Source organism: Podarcis tiliguerta (assembly GCF_965153285.1).
Source record: "Podarcis tiliguerta genome assembly, chromosome: 8".
Classification (NCBI taxonomy): domain Eukaryota; kingdom Metazoa; phylum Chordata; class Lepidosauria; order Squamata; family Lacertidae; genus Podarcis; species Podarcis tiliguerta.
In genome coordinates this window covers 20,035,389-20,058,675 of record NC_139541.1, presented here as the reverse complement: position 1 = coordinate 20,058,675, position 23,287 = coordinate 20,035,389, and the positions used below count along the sequence as shown (strand labels likewise).

Here is a 23,287-nt window from a genome sequence, read left to right as displayed (position 1 = left end):
GCCTGGTGTTTTTGGTGTGGTGTTGGTTTTCTCAATCAAGTGTTTTCTATAAATTTTACGAAATAAACAACTGAAACGCTTTTACTTTTTGAGCTATATGCTCTAAAAGGCGCACGTTTTCCGAAAGGGCGGCGGAATGTTCCCTTTTATCCCGGAAGATCCTCTAGCGAGCATCATTCTACACTTTCTTATCTCTCTATGCGCAACTCCAACACACACACTCTCTCGTTCGTGGAGCGGCTTGATGACGTATAAAGCGTGCGCCGCGCGAAGCTTCTGTTTGCGGAAGCAGCTCGGGCAGAACAGGCACCCTTCTCGCCTTTGCAGCGATGTCGCCGGCAGCGGTAGAAGCCGGGCCCGCACGACTCGTTCGGTCCGCCCAGAAGGACGAGCTCTATCGAGGGGCGCTGAGGAGCGGGGCTGGGGCTGCCTTGGGGGGCCTGGCAGGTGAGGAGCCGTCTTGACCCCGGGCAGAATTGCATTCTCTGAACCGCTTTGCAAGACATGAAGCCCATATACCGGATCTTTCTTTCTTTCTTTCTTTCTTTCTTTCTTTCCGTTTTATATCCCACTTTTTCCACCAAGGAGCATGGTTCTCCCTCTCCCCATTTTGTCCTCACAACAACCCTGTGAGGTAGGTTAGGCTGAGAGGCAGTGACTGGCCCCAAGGTCACCCAGTGAGAATCATTGGCTAAGGGTGGGGGAATTCGAACCCTGGTCTCCCAGGTCCTAGTCCGAAACCCAAGCTACACTGGATGCAGTATCTGAGTCATTTTTGTGTGAGAGAGGGGGTGGGGGATGAACCTGGAAATGTAAAAAGCAGCTTTATATCAGGTCAGGGTATTGGCCCATCTAGCCCAGCATTATTAGTTGTGGCTTCCCATAGCTCTCCTGGGCTGAGATCACTGCAGGTAAGACCTGACACTCCTTTCACCAATGGCAGGAGAGGACACCTTTGGTGAAGGCACCAGAGGATTCATTAGCAGAGTGCCTCAGCTTGCGTAACACAATGCCTAGTTTAACAGTCGAACTCGCACCTGCAGGAGGCAGTGATTGCTAGCAACCTGGATGGCTTTAAAAAGGAATAGGCAAATTCATGGAGGAGAAGGCTATATGAAGGCTACTGGTCATAATGGCTGCCTCTACAGTCTAAGGCAGTGTCTGAATACCAGGTGCTGGCAATTACAGGAAGGAATTGTGCCCAGGTCCTGCTTGCGGGTTTGCCACTGAGGTATCTGGTGGCCACTCTGAGAATGGGATCCTGGACTAGATGAGCCATTGACCTGATTTAGCAGGCTCTTCTGTTCTTTTGATGGATAAAGGTGATTGAGACTTGAGAGAGGACTGTATCAATAGTCTGTGATCTGAAAATTGCAAACATCTTTGCTTATCCTGCAACCATTGAGTTGCAGTGCTTATCTTGCACACAGTCTAGCTTGAATTGTTAATTATCCTTGCTTCTTGCATTGCTAGTATATGTGCCTGTGATTACGCTTCATGCATCTGTTTACTCCACAAAAGCTTATGCCATAATGTTCTACCTCTCTAGAAGTTGTATCTGCACAAAAGACACTGGTTACTTTGTAAATCTCAGTTCTTAATTTTTTTAACTTTCGTAATGTTTTATTATTTGACCTATGAAAATGGTGTAATTTCTTTTTCAACTTGTATTGAAGTCAAATTATTTGGCAGGGCATCTCTGTTCACTTTGTTCTCTAACTGTCATTTGCTCTGGCTCTCTAGGTGCTAGAATTTGGTTGGAGTGGCAGAAGGAAATTGAGCTGTTTGCTGATATAGCATATTTCACACTCACAACCCTTTCAGGTATTTCACCCCCTCAATTGTTCTGTGCTTGGTGCTCTGACTAAATGTGCTGCCATTTTACGCTTCACATTAAACTGATCAGATTTTCAGGAATGCCATCTGTGTTTTTTGTTTTTTCAAATACTCTTTAGGTTACCAAACTCTTGGTGAGGAATATGTCAATATTATCCAAGTGGACCCATCGCGAAAGAGAGTTCCTTCAGTACTTCGACGGGCTGTCCTGATTTCTTTGCACACTGTCTTCCCTTACTTGTTAGACAAAGGATTAGTACACCTGGAACATGAACTTCAGACAGAACCCGATGAGATGAGGACTTTGCAAAGTAGACATTTGCGTGGATTGTGGGGAAGGACTTTCTTGTGGCGTTGGTTACAGAAATGGCTTGGCAGATTAACAGAGCAGCAGAGGAAGATGCTCTGTCAGGTTGTCCATTTTCTCAGGCAAGGCATTCCGCTCCTTCGTAGGCTGCACCTGGCCATCTTCTATATGAATGGCATTTTCTACCACCTATCTAAAAGGATGGCAGGGATCACATATGTAAGTAGAAAGTATTTGATAGCCCTTTGATGTTCTGTGTGCAATACACTAAAATCCCGTATTTTGGCACTGTTTACTGTGGGTAGCTCTCACTTCCATCCCTGGCATTGGGACAGGGGTGGGGAATAGCAAACGGAACCAAGGGGTATATCCAATGCTGGTCATTCCCAAAGTATACGTACTGAGATTAAGGGACCCAAGTTAGTTATAGTCAGTAATTTCAGATGGGTCTTCCCTGCATAGGACTTGGTCTGATAGAACCTAAAGTTTGGGCTGCCATCCAGTTTCTGTCTCTCAGCACCCTCATTTTCTGTTACTTGTTAACACTGCCACATGTACAACAGGAATATAATGAAGACTAGGAATCCACTCTATCCCTAAATATCTATGGTGCCATATTACTTCTTTGTATGGATCCCCTCCTTGTGGTCAATTTGGAATCGTATGTATTGCCATAGCTCAGGGATATGGAGCCTGTGACCCTTTAAAAGCTGCTTCACTACAACTCCCTGTCATCCCTGACTACTGGCCATGCTTGCTGGGGCTGATGAGAGATGGGAGTTCAACATCTGGAGAGCCATAGGTTCCCACTGCTGTTCTAGAGGAGGGCTACTGTCAACAATACCAGCATGGTATTCTGTTCTGTATGCAGTTCAAGATTCAAAAGTCAAGTGGGCTGGTTTCCATTCTTTCTAAACAAAATCTGTACTTCAAATAGCCATCACACTGCAGTTCTCTAGGTTCCTTCACAGATCACACAAAATGCATCAATATCAAGTGGTGGTTTTGTGTCTTCCCCCCTCCCAGCTGCGCTATGCAGGATTAGATGGAGACAACCAGCATGTTCGATCAAGTTACAGGCTTCTTGGGATCCTTTCAGTGCTGCACCTGGCACTAACAGTTGGTATCCATGCATACAGCTTCCAACAGAGGCAGAGGGCAAGACAAGAATGGAAGGTGCACCGTAACCTCTCCTACCCAAGGTATGCTAGTGGCATTTTGCTTACCAGATGCTTACAGGGGGTGGCATAGATATCTGGGAGCCTCAGGCCGGGGGATCAAATATTCAGGCCCCTCTCTGGCCATCAAAATTGTGCCCAGGCTACAGCCTTCACTGGTGCTGCTTTGCACCCAGTGTTGATGTATTTGTTCACACACCTTTCCCTGTGTCCCTGCGCACCACTGGCCCACAGACCTTGGAAAGTAACCTTGAAGGGAACGTGGCCTGCAGGATGAAAAAGGTTCCTGCCAATGTTCTTGAACTATGTAGTATGATTAGCTGGAATGAAGGGCGGGGGCGCATGCAGTGGCATCTGAGCTGTGTTCAAAAACCTAGATTGACTTAATATTGTGCTTGACAATCAACAGGTGTTAAGAATGGCTAAAACTGTTTCGTGGCATCAAAACTGGGTAACCAACTCAGTGTGTAATTGGTCTGGTTAAAGTGAATTGTGTAATTTGAATGGGTTGGTTATATTGTGCTTGCAAACACTGGGCTTTCAGTACATGGAATTCTCGGTACGTAAATGGCAGAGGGTGATATATTGGGAAAAGAAGGAAAAAGGAGAACCAAGAAACCAAGAACAGTATTCCTACCCCTACCTTAGAGAAATAGCTCTTGTTGGGTGTCTTCACATCTTGTTGGAACTTGCTAAGTAACTTTGAAGATCATTTCCCCACACCTTTATTTTTAGGCAGAAAGCAGTACTACCCAGGAACAGCAGTCGAAAGTATGAGGGCTAGGAGCGTAATCTTTTTAAAAAATGGGTGCAAACGTTTACTTAAGAGTAGATGACCTGAAATAGACCCATGTTAGTAACGTCACTTTCTTTCATGTCTACTCTTGAGTAGGACTAGCATTGGCTATAACCCTGTTACAAAGCTAAGTTTCTCCTGATGGTGTCATATGCTAGAACCTTGGCAGCAGAAGCATCATCTCCCTTGGGACATTAACCTGAAGAGCACTTGTGCCTGACTTTGTCCTCTCTCAGAACCCAGCCTGAGGAGAAGTTCCTTGGCCGAAGCTCTCGCTGCATTCTGTGCTTAGAAGAACGCTGCCATGCTACAGCCACTCCGTGTGGACACCTCTTCTGCTGGGAATGCATCACTGAGTGGTGCAACACCAAGGTAAACACAGACCCCCTCCTAGGATGCTGAACTCTTAAAACAAAAGCCAAGTCCTGCCAGGTTTCCTTTTCGCAGTGGAAATGAGAGCTGTAGGAAAAGAGAAGCCAAAGAAGTGGGTTCCTTGAAATAGCTCCTTGGTTTCATTCTTCCCAATGTCTTACCAAAGGAGGAAACGACATGTGATTTGAGTTTTCAACTTTCAATTCTAGCAGGTGCCGATATGCACTTGCATTATCTGAGTCTAGTTGATAATCTGTTAAGACAATTCCTTAATTCGAGGACGAGGAGCCTGATGTCTTCCAGATGTTGTTGGGAGTCCAGCAGCCCCAGCCAACATGGCCAATAGTCAGGGATAATGGGAGCTGCAGTTCAACAGTTGGAGCACCAAAGGTTCCCAATCCTTAAGTGATACTTTTAAGGCCTAGATATGCAACTCAAAGCGACTAGACTGAGGGTTAGTTCCTATTAGTTTTTAAGAACTGGTTTACTGTTGTAGAATTGACTCTAGCACCTCAAACTCTTCATTGCTATCACATTGCAGTGAAGGGCAGGTTAGAACTGTTTTAAATAGCAGCTCTAGATACCACAGCATGTAGCTTTTCTGCACTTCCACAGCATCTACAAAATCCTGTCTATAAATATAGCTCTATAGGAGTTCTACATACCATCAAAAGCCCCTGGTACTGAGGGAAGGCCCGTGGTTCCATTTGTAGAGAACTTAGGGTGTGCAAACAGGCAACTGTCAGAAAAAGCTAGCTGGAAAAAGACTTACAAACTGGATACTGAGAGATGTTTGTTTAGTTAAGACATTTATTTTTCCTCTCCTGCAGGCTGAGTGCCCACTGTGCAGAGAGAAATTCCATCCACAGAAGCTGATTTATCTACAACACTATCGATAACAGCCACCTGTGCGGCTGTTGGATTGCAAAGTGTTAGGAACCAACGAAAATACTACAGCTTTTGACCAAGTGTAAGACTTTATTTTGATATTATGATATTAAATTGCTGTGATAAAATTGAGCAGCTTAACACTTGAGTTGCACTGCCTGTACAAGGAGATACGAACTTGTCATCTTACAAAACAAACTTCTGGTGTTGATCCTCTTTCTTTGTAGAACAAAGCACACAAATCTACCTAAATTCAGGTATAACCCTTTTAAGCGTTGGCAGGCATCTGCTAGACCTACCAGTAGTGTTCTCATGACACTGTAACTCGTTGACATTGATGAAGCTGAATGTTGGGGGGTTCAGGATAAAAGAAAGTACTTCTTCACACAGCACGAAGTTAAAACTTTGGAATTTGCTCCCAAAAGAGGCAGTGATGGCCAGCAATTTGGGTCGCTTTAAAAAAGAATTAAGACAAATTCATGGGGGATAAGGCTATCAATGGCTACTAGCCACAATGCTTATATTCTGCCTCTGTGAGTGGAGGCAGTATGTTTCTCAATACCAGTTGCTGGAAAATGGAGGGGAGCGTGCACGTGCCTTCAGGTCCTGCTTACAGGCCTCCCAGAGGTATCTGGTTGGCCATTGAGAGCAGAATGCTGGACTCGATGGGTCTATGACCTGATTCAGCCAGGCTATTCTTATGGGAAACTACATTCTCTGAGAGGTAGTAGCTTAATAAGAACATTTTGCCATTCCAAAAGATACTAGGGCATGCATATGGAAATTAATTTTGAGTTTGTGTGCTGCTAAAATCCCCTATGCCTAATAAACTATAGCTGTTGGTTAGTTTTTAAAAAATATAAAGCTGAAGTTGGAATGAGCACCCTACAGTGCAGCGACTGTCAGAAATTCAGTTTGGCAAAGATTGGGGTCATCTTGTACGGTGGGTACATAAGGCAAAGATAGCCAATAGGGTGCCTCTACCGGCTGTTGCTGGACTCCATCTCCCATCAGGCCTGGCATGCATGGCTAATAGTTGGAGAGGAAGGGAGTTGTGGACCAACAACACCTGTAGGACTACTGGTTTGCCACCCTTAGCAGAAGGAATATACAGTAGAAGCTGCACCACGTGCAGCCAACAGCTAGAGCTGGTGTGAACACGTTTCCACATAGGGGAGGGTATGTGTCTCCCCTTCTACATTGTGACGTTTTAGTCCTAGAGTAATGCAGCTGTCTGATACAGAAGAGAGCATGAATTAACCTCTGGCAAATTTACTTAAGTCTACTTTTCTAGCTACTGCCCCAGCTCCATACCATTTTATTAACACATATACTAACAGATATTAAAGCCCAATTGATATCACTGGAACTTGCTTCTATGCACAGTGGTAAGGATCAGGATTATTCATTGCAATTTTCTTCTGTAATACCTCTGGTCCCTTGTACAATATTTTTCATAGTGTTGTTTAGAAATGTAAACGGATCCCCCTATGACTGACTTCTAAGAACGTTGGGTGTGGGGGCAACACACATTTTTCCCATACTGCTGAAAGTGGGGCGATCCAATCCACATGGCACAGGATATTTTACACTTATCACAAGTCTGCCCAATACAGAGTGAAAATTTCCTTTTAGACTGCATCATGAGCAGCTATGGTTTGCACAGTAAAGCAAAGGACTGTTTTCGAACAGCTAGGGTTCAATACATTATTCCAAAATATTTAAATAGAATGGGTTGCATCCAATGTTAATGCTACTCTGAGTAGACCCACTGAAATTAGTAGACCTAAGTTACTCACACCCATTATTTTCAAGGATAATGTTCAACATAGTACTTTGGATACAACACAATGTTTAGAGAAAAAGGAAGAAATGTTAACACTTAGTACCTTACGTTGGTTGTTATAAAGACTACTGAACCCAAGAAAGGGACACTGTCTTTTAATAAAGTTTGGAATTTTAAAAAGTCACTTAATAAAATTGTTTATAGCTGTATCACATTGAAAAAGTTTTACATGCAGATCATTTATTTCTATTATTTTTCTCCATAGAAAATTAAAAGCTGTGTTAAAACCCACAAAGTCTCAGTCTGCCATGGCCGGTGTAGGTGTACCTTGGAGAGGGCTACATGAAGCAAACTTAAAAAGTTTTTTAAAGTATCAAATAAAATGTGTCAAAATACTCTGCACATAATATTTTTTTATAAATTTAATTCCAGACCTCCAGCAAACCCTGGCCCCCAAAAACATGATTGTTAAGAATAATAGTGAGCCATTATGAAAGAGCCAAAAAGAAATCAGCCTTTCCACCATAAAAGCTAGATTAATTAATTCCTTTTCCACTTTGAAAATAAAAAACTCAGGGTAGGCTTATTTCAACGTTCGCAAGTTTCCCTCTTAAGTAATATCACCAGAGGTCCTATAAACAGCCTGTTAGTCAAAACCTGGGACATTACAAAGCAGAAAACATTATCACTGTGTCTCATCTTCCTCTGTAGATGCAAAAAGCATTTCAACAATGTACCAGGATGCATTCTGGACTAATCAACACGAAGGACCCCAAAATAAATAAATACAGTTGTGGGAACTCCCCTGTTCCACACTAGGCTATACTTTTGTGAGGAGGGGGCTTGAAATGAATGTTCTACCTTCTCTTATTACTCTGTCTTGCTAAATGTGCACCAGAAACTTGCGAAATTGCCACTCAAATCCTGCACTTCCAAGGAGCTGGAACCAGTAGCGTGTACTTCCTATGAGATGTTTTGAGAACATGGGATGACTCCTGTTGTGCAACAACAAAAAAGGGGGGGAACAGAAGCAGCCCTTGGACATAACAACTCATATCCAAAGAATAACAAGATGATATGGCTGATATTCTCTTGCTTGGGGGGGGGGGGGAGCCTGACGCTCAATAAACTGCAGGGGGCGGGGGGAGAAATACAACTTCTTAGTCCCCACCCTCGTTATTACTGATGACTTGGTATGAAGGAAAGAGGCATCATTACAATGGCTCAAAACTGGACTTTTAATTGTAATGAAGGGAGTTGGTCAGCAGGCTCAGTATAATTTCTAGCTAGCAAAGGTCTTCCCCACATCTTCCTTCCCTTTGTATTTCCTCTTGCCGTGTGTGAAGGGTATATATCGATATTTTATCATATGCTGCAACAAAAGGGAAAGAAAAACACAGGCTTTTAGAGCACACCCACGGCACTCCCCTCCCTCTGCCCACTCCGCCTCAAACACCTGAATGTGCTCATGTGTTTGAACAGCAGTGGCTATCTTTTTCGGAGGAACTGAGGGCCATGGACTTTGGGGGCCACATATCAAAGTGGGTGTGACCGAAGAACAGTGGGTTGTACCAATACCAGTCTTAGCTAAAGTAGATCCATTGAAGCTAATGGACATGACTAACTTATGTTCATTAATGTCAATGGCTCTACTCTTAAAGAGTAAAGGGACCCCTGACCGTTAGGTCCAGTCACGGATGACTCTGGGGTTGTGACGCTCATCTCACTTTATTGGCTGAGGGAGCCGGCGTACAGCTTCCGGGTCATGTGGCCAGCATGACTAAGCCGCTTCTGGCAAACCAGCGCACGGAAACGTTGTTTACCTTCCCGCCGGTGCAGTACCTATTTATCTACTTGCACTTTGACATGCTTTCGAACTGCTAGGTTGGCAGAAGCAGGGACCGAGCAACGGGAGCTCACCCCGTCGCGGGTATTCGAACCGCCGACCTTCTGATCAGCAAGCCCTAGGCCCTGTGGTTTAGACCACAGCGCCACCCGCATCCCATTGGCTCTACTCTTAGTAATACTTAATTTTTTTAAAAAAAAAGTGGGTTGTATCCAATTAACGCCTTGGGGGGTGGACATCACTGTCAATAGGGGGAGCCTATGGGAGCAATTAGCATTTTCTTTTAAAAGCTGGATGGCCACTAAAATGTTTTTTGAGTTCAAGTATCACAGGAGGGGATCCAAAGGAGAAGTCATTTTTTTCCTTTTAAAAAAATGGTGCTTTTGGAAGGAGGCCACATTGGAAACAGCCCCCAGACTACCCTCATCAGCGTTAGACAAAGCCTCAAACTCTACTCCAACTATGGGGGTCTTTCAAAAAACCCCACCACCACTAGCAATTTTTGAGCCACAACATAGCCAGTGATATTGCCATTATGTTGGGGCAATCCCTCTCTCTCATGTTTAGGAGAATCCACAACCTGGAAAAAAGAACAACTTGGTTAGATTCTTACCTTGATTTGCCTTTTCATTGTGATGCAGAAAAGCATAATGAAGTACATCACAAGAATTGGCCAAAAAACTGGAACATTGAAAGCCTCAAAGAATGTACATGTCATTGCGACAAGGATGCCTTTAGTAGCAGAGTGCCTTGGAAGGAAAAGATAGTTGCAGTTAGGTTGATTGTGTACTAAAATTCTTTTAAGGACATTAATGCCCAATTCACATACCATTCCTGATCTCCAGCATTCTCCCCTCCACTTCCTGGTTTTCCCCGACCACAGTTTGCTGTGACACCTGAATCTGCAACTCATGGTTAGTGCTAACGTCTGATCACAGTCTGCAAAAAGAGGCTTCTGATCATCCTTGGAAATCAAGGCTCTAATGATACTTTGCTGATCCACAGCAAATAATGGTTATAGAAAACCATGAAGCCGAGGGAGAAACTTGCCTAGGAGAGGAGTGGGAAGGAGGACCAAGCCCACAGCAACATTCCTGACACCCAAGCCATAAAAGACTATTTCCACCTCTTCCTCAGCATTGCTATCCTGCACCTCACAGCAGAAGGTTCTCTTATGATGCCTTAAGCGGCAGAAAAGATTCTATCACTTCTACAAGGGACCAGCTGTCTTTGGACCCTTCTTGTAGCTGTCACCTAGCAGTAGCCATTTCATCAGGCTAGCTGAACTATTTCCATTTCAGCTGGTCTCCGAGAACTTGGTAACCTAGATTTAGTGCCCGAGTTTGCTGCTTTTCCTCCCCCCCCCCTCCTCCATCCCTCCTTCAGTGATTTATGTTATGGTTAAGATTAATGCTCAATGCAATACTGATGGATATTTGGACTTGTGACGCCTGAGTTGAGCCTTCAAATCAAGCATACCTATCATGTGGAAGAGTTGGCTAATACTGAAAAGGCACTAGAAGGCCAGAGATTTGGGGGAGATGGCAACTGGGCGACTGTTAAGTATACAGTGTAAGGAAGGAGGCACAAGCTTGAGGCCAAAGAGAAGGCATGCCTATGAGAGGCAGGAGAACAGGAAAGATGAAGAGTCAGGGACTTGAATCCTTTTGCATTGCTATTAAAACGTACTCACCAGAATTTGAACTCTGGCAGCCTTCGAATGAAGGGCCGGAACTCCTCATTTTGTTTTGTAGGTAATGAAGGACCCTCATCTGAGAAGAGGAGGAAATGCAAAGTCTTAGGAACTGCTTTCTTCTGCATTTAACTCTTGCAGGTTCAACCCTTGGAATGCCCAATTAACAAAGGTCAGTAGCAGATGTTTGGAGAGGCCTCTGCCGGAGACCTTGGACCAGTGCTGCCAATCAAGTTAGACAATACTGAGCTCAATGGACAGCCTTATCTGATGTAAGGAGGCTCCCTCTGTTAATACTACCATACTTAGAGCAGGTATGAATGACTGTGCTAGAGACAAATCACCCATTAAAGTGTACAAGGAAACAAAAAATTATTGACAGGCGATCAAAGGGCTGTTACGTGCAAGAGAAATTGCAGCACAGATCTCCACAAAGTATGAAACGTGAAAGCAATGTCGTTCCAGTCTCAATTGGAGGGGAGGTATTTTAATCCACAGGGAAGCGAAGGTAGTAATACAAAATCAGGGATTCTAACTCTGGCTCTGTCAAAACTCTGTCAGCATTTCTAATACATCATTTATATGTTTATCCTAGGATCTAAAAATGAAATCACTCAACTCCTAGAAGATGTCATATTCAGTTATGTGCCATGCAATCCACGGGATGTGACTAGCACTGGTTGAACTCTTACATTCAAACCTTACAGGAGTCAGTTGTTCTTGCTATGAAAATCCACACAGGGCCAGAAGCAACCATACAGTGTTATAACACTACAAAAGACATTGTTTTCTGTGGGGATAATTGGGAGTCTGGCCACTCAATAAAGTTGTGAAATGGTTGGCACTCCACACTAAAGTCCAGCACTCTTTGTACCCATAGATAGCAGGTGCAACTTAAAACATACTAAGCTGTGCCTAAGTCCCCAATATGTTCTAGGTTTTTGTGAGTGTGTGTGTACACATATCAGGTTTAGCATCCTTTTCTCATAGTGGACAAGCAGAAACCTCCAAGCCTCTCTATCTGATTCTCAGGACTCTCCCCAAGCTACATCGCTCACCAGCCCTGCTTTGCACACACACCCTGCCCGCCTTGTGTGTTTTTGCCAGACTGGAATGTGTCCTTGAAGCCTTCTGATGCTTCATTCTTGTCTGGATGGAGCATAACTAATGCAATGTGAGTGCGTACAGAAAGTAGCCTGTTATGGAAAAGGTGAAACAGACATTTATTGCTCTCCCCACTTTTGCCTATGGCCCTGCCCAGCACTGGCATGTGGTCCTCAGGCTGAAAAGGCTTCCCCACATCTGATATATAATAAGTTCATGCGACAACCAACACCCATGCAAGAGAAAAGCAAGGCTAGTGATGTTCTTTATACCTGAGTCCTCCATTAGAGAGGGATCTACCTTTGGCGACAAGAAAGCTATGAAAAGGTTTAGGTGGTAGATGCCCAAGGCATATGTCACGATGTACCAACCCTAGGAAGGGGAAGGAAGAAGAAAATGTCAAATGAGGACATGGCTCTTAAGTACAGAAATATACCTACCTACACAAAACTGCTTGCACACAATCTGTAGCATTTGACGATATGAGGGGGTTGTTGGGGTAGCCAACCTAGTGCTCCCCAAATATTGTCAACTATAACCCTTATCAGCCCCAGCCAGCATGATGGGGGCTGTAGTCCAAAAAAATCTGGGGGGGGGCACCGTGTTGGCTAGTCTGAAATGGTAGGGTTCAACAATATATAGTAAACGAATAATGTTAATCAGATCCAGAGCAAACGAGGATTGGGGAATCTGTCTGTCCATCCCCCTGATGCTGTTCTCACCACACCCAGTAAACATGACCAACGATCAAAGGTGTATGATGCTGCTGTTTGATTTCCCTATCCCTGACCTAAATCAACTAGAAGCAAGGAATAAAGCATAAACAGCATAAGAGCAAAAGGGAAATAAGGAGAGATAAAAGAGAAGCATGATATTTAGGGGGGTGGCAGAGATCTTAATAAAGTAGGAGCAAATAAAGATGCAAGTGTGGGGGGCATGAATGTAATGAACAAGCACACCCCGAGCCTGAAGATTTCCCAATGCAGATGCATCTTAAGGCTAAAATGGAGGTGCTCAAAAGCAATCCAAACAGAAATCTGCTATTCTCCTATGGTGCTTGTTCCTCCACTTAGTTACAGTCGGATGAATTTATTTCCCCCCGCAGCTTAGAGGTTTTAATCTAAACAAGGGCAAGCAGACAAACAGGGACACTGCTAAAATAAGTAATCAGAAGGTGGGGTGGGAGGGTGGCAGGAGGCCAGCTTCTCAAAATACTCTGAAATGATTCCCAGGTTCCAGCTCATAAGGTGATTTTTCAACTGGCATAAATACAGATAACAATGGAACAATCTACTGGTGTAAATTTACCTACGGAGTTTGATGGCACTCGCTCCCAGATGCATATACTGTTGCAGTAATCTGGTCCTCCAGATGTTGTTGAACTCCACTTCCCATCAACCCTCATTAAAGTGGTCAATGCTAAGAGATGATGGGAACTGCAATCCAGCAACATCTGGAAAGCCACAGGTTCTCCAGCCCTGAAGAAAACCCTTAACACTGGTTATACCCAAACAGACACAAAAACAGAATCACAGAAGTGCTTTCAGATTACCATTCTTTCCTTGCACAAAACTAACAGACGGTTTATTATGTTCATTATTTATCATGATAAGATACTGCTTCAATAATCAGTACAGTACTATTATCTTCTGAATCAAATATTTTTCAATGCTACTCATATTAGTTCTGTGACATTTGTGCAGACAATTATCTTGCATATCACATGTATCTCTCGTTAAAGGTATGTAAAGGAAGTAAAAACTGTTGCTTCCATCAAACATAAATATATTTGAACCAACAATAAACAGAGTGATTCCACACACATGCATCAGGATCCGCAAGTGGTGTTCAGTCCTCTTACCTGCAGTAGATAAACTCTTATCATGTAGATAAAACTTAAACCCAGCGTTGCAACCCATCGCACTGCAGTATAAGGAGTAGATTTGTCTAACCAGGACTGATAAATCTAGAAAAAATGCAGTATTATTCATCAATAATAATAACAGCATATCACCTGTCAAAAGACTGCAAGCTATTACAACAGCATTGTATAGCTAACAATTACAGCAGCGATCCTGTATACTGTTTAGGGGAGTTTTTATTGTTTGATGTTTTATCGTGTTTTTAATATTAATATTATTCTTAATATTATTATTATTATTATTACTACTACTACTACTACTACAGTACAGTGTACACTGGAGTTTTGGGGCTCCAGCTCCCATAGGCATTGTCAGTGGTCAGGGATGATGGGAGCTGTAGCCCAACAACGTTGGAGGGGAGCACACGTTTCACACATGGTCGTCTCATTGAGTTCAACAGGACTCAAAAATACAGAACTATCTGCAGGACTGACTGCATGGTGAGTGCAATCTTGAATGTGCACACAGTGCAATTTGAGTGCTCCCAGTCAAGAGTTCCCCAGATATCTGATGCCTCTTCCACCATTCCTATGGGCAAGTAGAAGGTGAGAGATCTGGCTGCAGTTCCTTTCTGTAAGTTGCAGCTTTAAACCACCCTGAGTGATAACTCCTTTGATTTTATTTATGCATCTCTCAGCCCCTGATGTGAAACTAACCTGTCCAAGTCTTGTGAAAAATCTAAAGACCACTGAAGATTTGCCATGAATGGACTCGCCAGTACTGTCCCCTTCTGACATTGTTGCTGTGGAAACAAAAGCAAGAACATTAATGTAACTGAGCTTTGGCATAATACTCTTGTGCCAAGATTCAGCACAGACAAAAGGAAGGACTTCTTCATGCAGCGTATAGTTATTAAACTATGGAGTTTGCTCCCAGAAAGGGCAGTGATGGTCACCTACTTGGTTGACTTAAAAAGAGGATTGGAAAAATTCATGGAAGAAAAGGCTATCAGTAGCTACAAGTCGGGACGCGGGTGGCGCTGTGGGTAAAAGCCTCAGCACCTAGGGCTTGCCGATTGAAAGGTTGGCAGTTCGAATCCCCGCGGCAGGGTGCGCTCCCGTTGTTCGGTCCCAGCGCCTGCCAACCTAGCAGTTCGAAAGCACTCCCGGGTGCAAGTAGATAAATAGGGACCGCTTACTAGCGGGAAGGTAAACGGCGTTTCCGTGTGCGGCTCTGGCTCGCCAGAGCAGCGATGTCACACTGGCCACGTGACCCGGAAGTGTCTGCGGACAGCGCTGGCCCCCGGCCTCTTGAGTGAGATGGGCGCACAACCCTAGAGTCTGTCAAGACTGGCCCCTACAGGCAGGGGTACCTTTACCTTTACTTAACTACAAGTCACAATGGCTAAGCTCTCCCTCCGTGGTTGGAGGCAGTAATATTTCTGAATACCAGCTGCTGGAACCCACAGGAAGGGAGAGTGCTCTTAGGTCCTGCTTGCCAGTTTCTGACAGGCACTGTGAGAAGAGGCCGCTGGACTAGTGCCATCTAGGATTTTCTTACGTTCCTCCACATCTTCATCCTCCCAACAACCCTGTGCAGTAGATTAGACTGAGACAGACTGTGACTGGTCCCAGGGTCACCCACTGAGTTTGATGGCTAAGTGAGGATTTGAACCCTGGCCTCCCAAGGTCCTCATCTCCCCCTACACTACACCTGAATTTGTTTAATCCCCTTCTATTATTATTATTATTATTACCACCCTTTATCTGAAGATCTCAGGGCAGTTCACAGCATAAAAATGCAAAATAAAAACAAAACACGGTGGCTCTGTGGTCTGATGTACCACGTTCTGCCTGCCATTGGGGAGGAAAGATACCCAAATCTGAAATCTTTGCCTGGCTTTCATCTCCTGTTCACAACTCAGCACAACTCTGTGACACAGAGTAAGCATGTGAGCAAAATGCAGACCTATTGGTTCTCTTGATTTATGACGGAAGGGGGAACAGCACTTTGTGCAATTCTAAGTATCTCCACAGTAGCTGCTATGCCACATCATCAAAAGGATCACTTGGTACAACTTCCTGGTTGGCCATTTCTGCAGGAGGCGGGGCTATGCTCCTCTAAGCAAGAGTGCAATTCTACTCCCAGAGCTACAGAGCAGAGCATACAACCACAGCATTAAGTGCTTACAGAAGGAGGAAACGGGATTAGAAAAAGCAAGAAGAGATGCCATGAAAAAAGCATAGCTCACAACAAAGGAATTGGGAGAGGTTGGCCTAAGGATAAGCAAGTAGTTAATCATTTCACCATATTAACAAGGCAATTTACAAACACTTCAAGTTGCACAGTTCTACTGAAGATACAAGGATCATAATATACTCTCAGAGCTAATGAGAGACTGTTTCACAAGCTTAAATGCTATAGGGGGGTTACTTAAGAGGTTGCAACTATGACTCCCAAGCCCCTCTACCCCAATTAGGCGTTTAAAAAACCTGAATGATAGAGACAAGCTTTTCTTTTTTAAAAATCCAATGGCTATGGGGTGTGTGGAGAGGTTGGGTGCCCCTAAGGCACATCTGGCTTGCAGGCCGGGGCTTCCCTACGGGTGTGGCAGAGCAGGGGCTGACCAACATGACCAAAAATAAATCCACCCCAGCTGGCCAACATGCCATACGCATATTACGTGATATTTTCAGGGTGGTTTAAAACAATAATAGGCAGAAGAATAAAATACGCAGTAAAACAACAAATGAAATAAAGCAGGGGGGAAAGGAGAAGGTTATAGCACAGGTTAAACTGAGGTTAAACTGAGCCCAGAAAAATATTACAAAAGACTTTATCTGCTGCCAAAAAGGACACTTAAGGAGGTGCCAAGGAAATTTCCCTGGGGGAGAGAATTCCACAAGCGCACAGACATCATCTCAGAACACTGGTTTTCAACTGATGGGTTCCGGAACCAACTACTGGGTTGCAGCCTAACCTAAGGTGGGTCACAACAACAGTATTGCCGCCATAAAAATACATGGTAAAAAAATTATGAAGTGGATCCGCAAATTCATGTTTGAGTTAAAAGCGGGTCCCAGATCTGAAAAGATTTATGACTACAGAGCTGTTATTATTGGGGTTATTAATTAAATGTTTATACCACCCTTCATCCAAAGATCACAGGGTGGTTTACAATATAAAAACACAAAAATACGTATCATAATAACACACCAAAACTATACCCCTCCCTGCCCCATTTAAAAGGCCATGGATTACTTAAGTAGCCAAAGGCCTGGGAAAAGAAGAATATTTTTTGCCTAGCAACTAAAGATATGTAACAAAGACACAAGACAAGCAGCATTCCACAAACATTCCACCTAGACGGCACCTTCCCAGTAACCACCTTGGTTTCAATGGCAGGAGCTCCAGGGTGTCATGAGGGGAAGCAGCTGGCTAATCACCTTGCTGGGTGGTCAAATACATTTTGCATCCTAGATGAAGTTAGTGGAAGGCAAAAGTTAGCTCATATCACTAGTACTATGGCATGCTGAATGAAGCAATCAGGAAACGACTCCGTAGGGACGCAAGGATTGCCCTGCTGGATTAGAGCAAAGGTCCATCTATTCCTCCAGCACTTTGTTTCCAACAGCACACAGCCATGTGCCTCTCTGGATACTCAGAAGTCGGACACTGTCCTGAAGGCCTAATATTCAGTGCCATATTTCCTCTGTACATGGCGGTATTGCAAATAGGTGCTACAACAAAATGTCAGCGTATCCTCACCTCCTAACAAAAGTGCTCCTGTTTAAGGTATTGGCCACTCAGCCATCTTTTCTAGGAAACTGGGCCACTCAGCCATCTTCTCTAGGAAACTCTCCATAATGGAAAAAGGAGCTCACCTATTAGCAGACCATTACTCAATGGTAAAGCACATGATATGTATGCAAATGATCCCCATGAACCCCACTTCACTCCTTGGCATATCCGCTTTAAAAATTCTCAGGAAAACAGGGATGAGGGGAACTTCTGCCTGAGACCTTTGAACTGCTTTCAGGTAGATCAATAATGATCTGACTCAGTAATAAGGTAGTTTCACATGTCTGAGTATCATCTCTGGAGGAAACACTAATTATAATAAGGGTCCCATTCATACTATCAATAAAGCACTCTTACACCAATTTAAGAGTCATGGCTTCCTGCAAAGAATCCTGAGAACTGTAGTTTTCAGGGGGTTTCCTAACAACTCTCAGCACACTAAACAAACAACAGTTTCTACAAGTCTTTGGTATAGAAGAGTGCTTTAAATGTATGGTGTGGATGCAACCAAGGTCTTATCTGATATTAGACTTCTGGATAGCCTGGGAAACAAAGTATCAAGAATCCCAAGTGCCATAAGAGAAAAAAAGTACTGAGAAAAACCATTAAGGGGGAAACTATGCCGACAATTCTAGGATTAAGCCACATTTAACTCAACAGGATTTACTTCTGAGCAGATGGGCATGGGACCAAGGTGCCCGAAGACCAGTATCTCCCAGTAATAACTTTGTCCTTGAGTTTTAAAAAATGAATGAATCCAAAAGTGTTACAAAGGCTACAGTGCTGAAAACATAAGAGGCCTGTTTCTCTTTCCAGGCAGGCATCAAGGATCAGATGCCAGCACCTTTCACACAGCAGTTACAAAAACAAAGTATTGGGGAGCAGGGAGAACAGGAAGACCGCAATAGAGTCCACTGCCAAAGTAACCCTCAGAGGGTTTAGCTTTATTACATTTGAATATGCTCTGTGTGGCAGCCCCCAAACAATGGAATTCCTTCCCCACAGAGGTGTGTCTAGCATGCGCATGCTGACATCACACCTCTTTACTCTAGCCTTTGACACTATATAGATTTGGTATATATCAGGACCCACTGCTTTAACTGATTTTACTATTGCATTTCTATATTGTTGTACTCTGCCCTGGGGCAATTATTGTTCAAGGCTTGGAAGAAATCCAATAAATAAATAATTAAATGATATAAGATTGCTTCCCACTTTTTAAAAAACGCAAAGCGATTCACAAGCAAGCAAAAAAAAAAAATGTATATACAATTTGTTAAAATCCAAAAACATTAAAAACTGAATTCCAAAGGACTTACTTTGGTATACAATTTTGTTCTGTTTTGTTTTCTACACGGGTCCTATTTCTTTTATTTTCTTTTTTGTGTCTTATCTTACCCTGTGCACTTGTAATTATGCAGTTTTTTTGTATTTCAATAAAGAATATAAAATAAAACAAGTATGGGAACGAGATCTCCTGAACATGGGCCAACTAACAGTCACATGCCTTTGCAGCTTGGTTGTCAGATGGTGCCCTGCTATTGGACGTGGGGAGTTTCAGGTGGAAAAAGTACCATGCCACTACTCTGGTTGGCTGTACTGCCCCTTAAGCAGGCAGGTTAAGGAGAAACAGTGTGTAAGACCATTACAGAACTGCAGTACTTTTTCCAGCCAAGAGCATTTACTGCTAAGCTATGAGTTCAGGTAATATACCCATACAACCATTATGGCACCAGCAAATCTGCTCATTTCTAGCCAAGGTCCCCCATGGCAAACCAGTTGTGCAAAATGCCCACCAAAACACAAGAGATTCACTTTGCTGCCAATAATTTTCTCAGAGTGAACTCTGCTCACAGTTCCCTGCTTACACTTTATGAGCCTGGACTAAGCGCAAGCAATCTTGCCACAGACACCAAGTCACATAAACAGTGTTTGAAGGAGGCTGCAGTGGCAACAGTGATTGTGGGCCAAGGTGTGAAGGACCCTACAAAAGCAACATTTTGTCCACACTTTGAATGTTATTGAGCTGGGTTGAGAGAGAGAGAAGGAGCAGAAACTATATCTGGGTGAGAAGAATTCCCACTAGGTTGAGGTCTTTTTGTTGGAGAAGGAGAATTAATGGGTGCTGCTACTCTTGCCCATAATTCATTTTGGTCCAGATAGACAAGTTTTCGCTCCATGTGGGTTATTTTGAGTACAATTGCATAAAGAATAATCCACTGAGAATGCCAGGCTAGCTTTTTAAAAGCAATGAAGGTCCACAAAATACAACCGGGTGTGTCCTGAATTGCTCAATGACAGTATGTCATTCGCTGTCCACACCCGGTAGTCTCATCAACCTGTTCCAGGGGAGGAGGAAAAGATTACAACTGAGCCTCAGTTCCAGGCTGATAGGTTAGCCTTAATCATCTTCATCAAACCAAGAAAGTCTCCACCTACTTGAAAAATAACACCACCTTAAAAATCCAGCTACCCAAAATGGGAGGCTTCAGTACCCCTTGTTTAAATTGTCCACACTTAACATGCAATGGGGTCCCCGCTCCTCTATCCCACATACAAGACAGAAACAGATTGTCTTAATCCCACTGTACATAGTGCAATTGGAAATAATCACCCTTAGCCCAATGACTAAGAGTAGACTAGCATTTGAAGCACACATACCCCAGTCACTATTATAGGGACAGAGGAATAAACCACCCCCAAATAATTATCACCATTTGAGTGGCAGTAAGTACAGTGGTACCTCAGGTTACATATGCTTCAGGTTACAGACGCTTCAGGTTACAGACTCTGCTAACCCAGAAATAGTACCTCGGGTTAAGAACTTTGCTTCAGGATGAGAACAGAAATCGCGTGGAAGCGGTGCAGCAGCAGCGGGAGGCCCCATTAGCTAAAGTGGTGCTTCAGGTTAAGAACAGTTTCAGGTTAAGAACGGACCTCCGGAACGAATTAAGTTCTTAACCCAAGGTACCACTGTAGTCATATCCCATGCCATACATTTAAAGCACATGACTCTGAATATTTACCCTTACAATTCCCAGCACCCTTATTTAATTTTTTTGGGAGGGTTGGGAAATCATGTACTCTAAATACACAGAGTAGATTTGACAAGTAAAATCAGAGGCTGTAGATTAAGGAGGAAAGGTGACCCTATGGCAAAGTGGGGGAGAAGGAGGAGGAATAAGAGAGGCTAGCATTTGAAAGAAAAAGAAATACGTAAGTGTCAATGTACAGTATCAAATAAAGAACCCCTCATCACAAGTTGGTTTTGTAGCAGAACAGTGATGTGGGTAAGGGTCCCTCTTAATAACAACAATAGTTTGACAAGTATCCTCCACCTGCCGCCCCCCCCCCCCACTGTCCCCAACTTGGCATGACGAGACCTCCCACAAGGCTGAAAAATCGCCCCTCAATAATAACTTTGCGATTACCTCTCCAAGAGGCTCCCCAACTTACTACGGAATTTATTATATGATAATAACGATTTCGCAAGGCCCCCCCTAAGCCACGCCCCAGCTCCCCATAAAGCAAAACCACCCTTTGTAGCAATTTTGCAAGGATTTTCCTCAACCTCTTGGTATGGACAGGACCCCAAGGCTGAAAATCCTTACATTACATTACAACTCCTCCCCGCCACCAAACCATTACATGGTTTGTCAGAGGAAGGAAAAAAAGCCCTTTATGCGTCATTATTTTTATTATTAATTATTATTATTTCTCAAGGACCTCCCGCGTGCAGCCCCTAGCTTATCGAAACCAGCCTGAAAAGCCCCGCTTTTAAGATTTGATTTCTCAAGAAGGGCCGCCTCTCCCAGCTCGCCATGGCGGGGACCCCCAAGGCTGAAATTTCGTTATTTTGGAAATGGGGGGGGGAGAGGAAGGGGGAAAAAACGTTCCTCCTCCCGCGTCAGCCTTGGACCTAGAGAGCCCTCCTCCCACCCTCTCACGGAGGGCCCCGGCCTCATCGCCGGGGCAACGGCGGGGCCTCGGGCCTCGCGGGGGTAACTTACAGGCCGCGCCGGGTGTCCCTCCTTCCGCTTCCCGCCCCGCCTGACCAGGCAGAGCCGCTGCCCGCGCCAACCCCTCCTCCGCCTCCGCCTCCTCCTGCTGCCGAGATGGCGGCAGCGCGAAGCCGACAGAAGAGCTTCCGCTACCGGGGCGAGGAGGAGGAGATGGCGGGGGCGGAGGGTGGAAGGTCGGCCGCGCAGGCCACAGGGATGCTCGCGCCTGCTCACCTGGCGGCGGCCGCGGACTTCAGTGGGGTTTACTCCTTAGGGAAAAGGCACAGGGGACGCAGCAGCCTCCCGGAGCCCGTTAACGACGAAAGCATGAAAACGCGCATCGCTTCATTATTTCTTTTCCTCCGAGGAGCTCAAGGTGGCGCACGGAGTTCCTCTCCTCCTCCTCCTTTTAGTCACACGACAACCCCGTAAGGCAGGCTAGGCTGAGAGTGAGCGACCGAGCCCCCAAGGTCACAGCTGCGTGGCTGAGTTGGGGATTTGAACTCTGGCCTCCCTTTACCTTTTTACCCCCCACCCCGCACAGGAGTCCGAGGGGTGGGGGCACAAAATACAAAAGAATTAAATACATTGTTTTTTTCAATTAGAATATGATATTTTATTTGATTATTGCTGTAAACCCCCAAAATGTATTTTCTATAATTGGAAGTTTTGACCACTTCAATACATTTTATTTTATTGCTGTGGCTAGTGCCAGATGCAAATAAAGATTCTTCTTCTCCTGGGATTGCTCTGGTTTCATGCATGGAAAACGTCCGTGTGATTCTTTCAAGGCGAAATAGGAATTTCTGGTATTCAAGTGCTTTATTTGGGGGGGGGGGGAAGGTTGCTGGTACTCGCCCCTAAGTTATTACAGTGAGTGCCACACTTTTAACATGAGGGAGGTTGGGGTTCCGGTACTGCGTACCCTTGGGTACCCCTATAAAACCCACTGAAAACCTATATTTATACAGATACCTACTGGGGGGGGGCAGCAACAGCACCAAAAGGAATTATTGTGAAAGCAAGAAATTGTTTTTGGGGGGCTGGGGGGATTTTATTTTCGCTCAATGCGCCATATAACCCGAATCCACCCCTGCTCCTCTAGGTCTTCTCCACTATGCACATAATAACCGTTTTGCATGGCAGTTCCACTCCTGGCCCCTGCGTGCAACAGTGAAGCGCACATAAGCCCACACCACCACGTTGTGTCCTGTTCTGCCCCATTTTGCCCCAACTGTTCCATCCCCTTTTCCAGTCATTTCCAGATACTTCAGATACTTTCTGGTATCTGAAGAAGTGTGCATGCACACGAAAGCTCATACCAATAACAAACTTACTTGATCTCTAAGGTGCTACTGGAAGGATTTTTTAAATTTTGTTTCGACTACAGCAGACCAATATGGCTACCTTTGTTGTTGTTGTTTAGTTGTTTAGTCATGTCCGACTCTTCGTGACACCATGGACCAGAGCACGCCAGGCACTTCTGTCTTCCATAAAGGTAAAGGGACCCCTGACTATTAGGTCCAGTCACGGACGACTCGTGTTGCGGCGCTCATCTCACTTTATTGGCCGAGGGAGCTGGCGCAAAGCTTCCAGGTCATGTGGCCAGCATGACTAAGCCGCTTCTGGCGAACCAGAAGCGCACGGAAACGCCGTTTACCTTTCCGCCAGAGCGGTACCTATTTAACTACTTGCACTTTGATGTGCTTTCGAACTGCTAGGTTGGCAGGAGCAGGGACCAAGCAACGGGAGCTCACCCTATCATGGGGATTCAAACCGCCTACCTTCTGATCGGCAAGCCCTAGGCTCTGTGGTTT

At 44.5% G+C, this 23,287-nt stretch overlaps 2 protein-coding genes across 6 annotated transcripts in view; one reads left to right on the top strand and one right to left on the bottom strand.

Annotated features, from left to right (window-relative positions):
* PEX10 (peroxisomal biogenesis factor 10) overlaps window positions 1–11,077 on the top strand; it is a 16,386-nt gene extending 5,309 nt beyond the window's left edge. The window contains exons 3-9 of one of the 4 annotated variants that reach the window (XR_014514206.1): window positions 328–447; window positions 1,744–1,824; window positions 1,956–2,362; window positions 3,170–3,345; window positions 4,354–4,489; window positions 5,320–5,459; window positions 10,844–11,077. Coding sequence is in view for 2 of the 4 variants with exons in the window: in XM_083452252.1 (XP_083308378.1) it covers window positions 330–447; window positions 1,744–1,824; window positions 1,956–2,362; window positions 3,170–3,345; window positions 4,354–4,489; window positions 5,320–5,388 (987 nt within the window). In the remaining 2 variants the exon portion in view is untranslated. Of the gene's footprint in view, window positions 1–76; window positions 448–1,743; window positions 1,825–1,955; window positions 2,363–3,169; window positions 3,346–4,353; window positions 4,490–5,319; window positions 7,386–10,843 lie in introns of those variants that run through there. The other 3 variants (XR_014514207.1, XM_083452252.1, XM_083452253.1) reach the window with 3 other exon arrangements.
* Window positions 8,378–21,677, bottom strand: RER1 (retention in endoplasmic reticulum sorting receptor 1). Of its 2 annotated transcripts, none has more exons than XM_083452292.1 (7): window positions 21,480–21,677; window positions 14,385–14,470; window positions 13,668–13,772; window positions 12,079–12,178; window positions 10,703–10,781; window positions 9,623–9,758; window positions 8,378–8,535 (listed from the first exon to the last, which is right to left on the bottom strand). In XM_083452292.1, the coding sequence occupies exons 2-7, from the start codon at window positions 14,463–14,465 to the stop codon at window positions 8,446–8,448; spliced, it is 591 nt and encodes a 196-aa protein (XP_083308418.1). In that variant the 5' UTR covers window positions 14,466–14,470; window positions 21,480–21,677; the 3' UTR covers window positions 8,378–8,445. The 2 variants fall into 2 exon arrangements, with proteins under 2 accessions (XP_083308418.1, XP_083308419.1); XM_083452293.1 differs by lacking the exon at window positions 21,480–21,677 and adding an exon at window positions 15,053–16,731 and having other exon boundaries at window positions 14,385–14,683.
* Between the last annotated feature and the right edge of the window lie 1,610 nt (window positions 21,678–23,287).

What these genes read in the sequence shown, in the direction of transcription:
- RER1 (XM_083452293.1), bottom strand. Translation starts at nt 14,516, where the DNA reads ATGCCAAAGCTCAGTTACATTAATGTTCTTGCTTTTGTTTCCACAGCA. An exon ending in TAAGAGTTTATCTACTGCAG is followed by an intron (nt 12,179 to 13,667) that starts GTAAGAGGACTG and finishes TCCCCTTCCTAG; the next exon opens with GGTTGGTACATCGTGACATA. An exon ending in CTCTCTAATGGAGGACTCAG is followed by an intron (nt 10,782 to 12,078) that starts GTATAAAGAACA and finishes TCCTCTTCTCAG; the next exon opens with ATGAGGGTCCTTCATTACCT.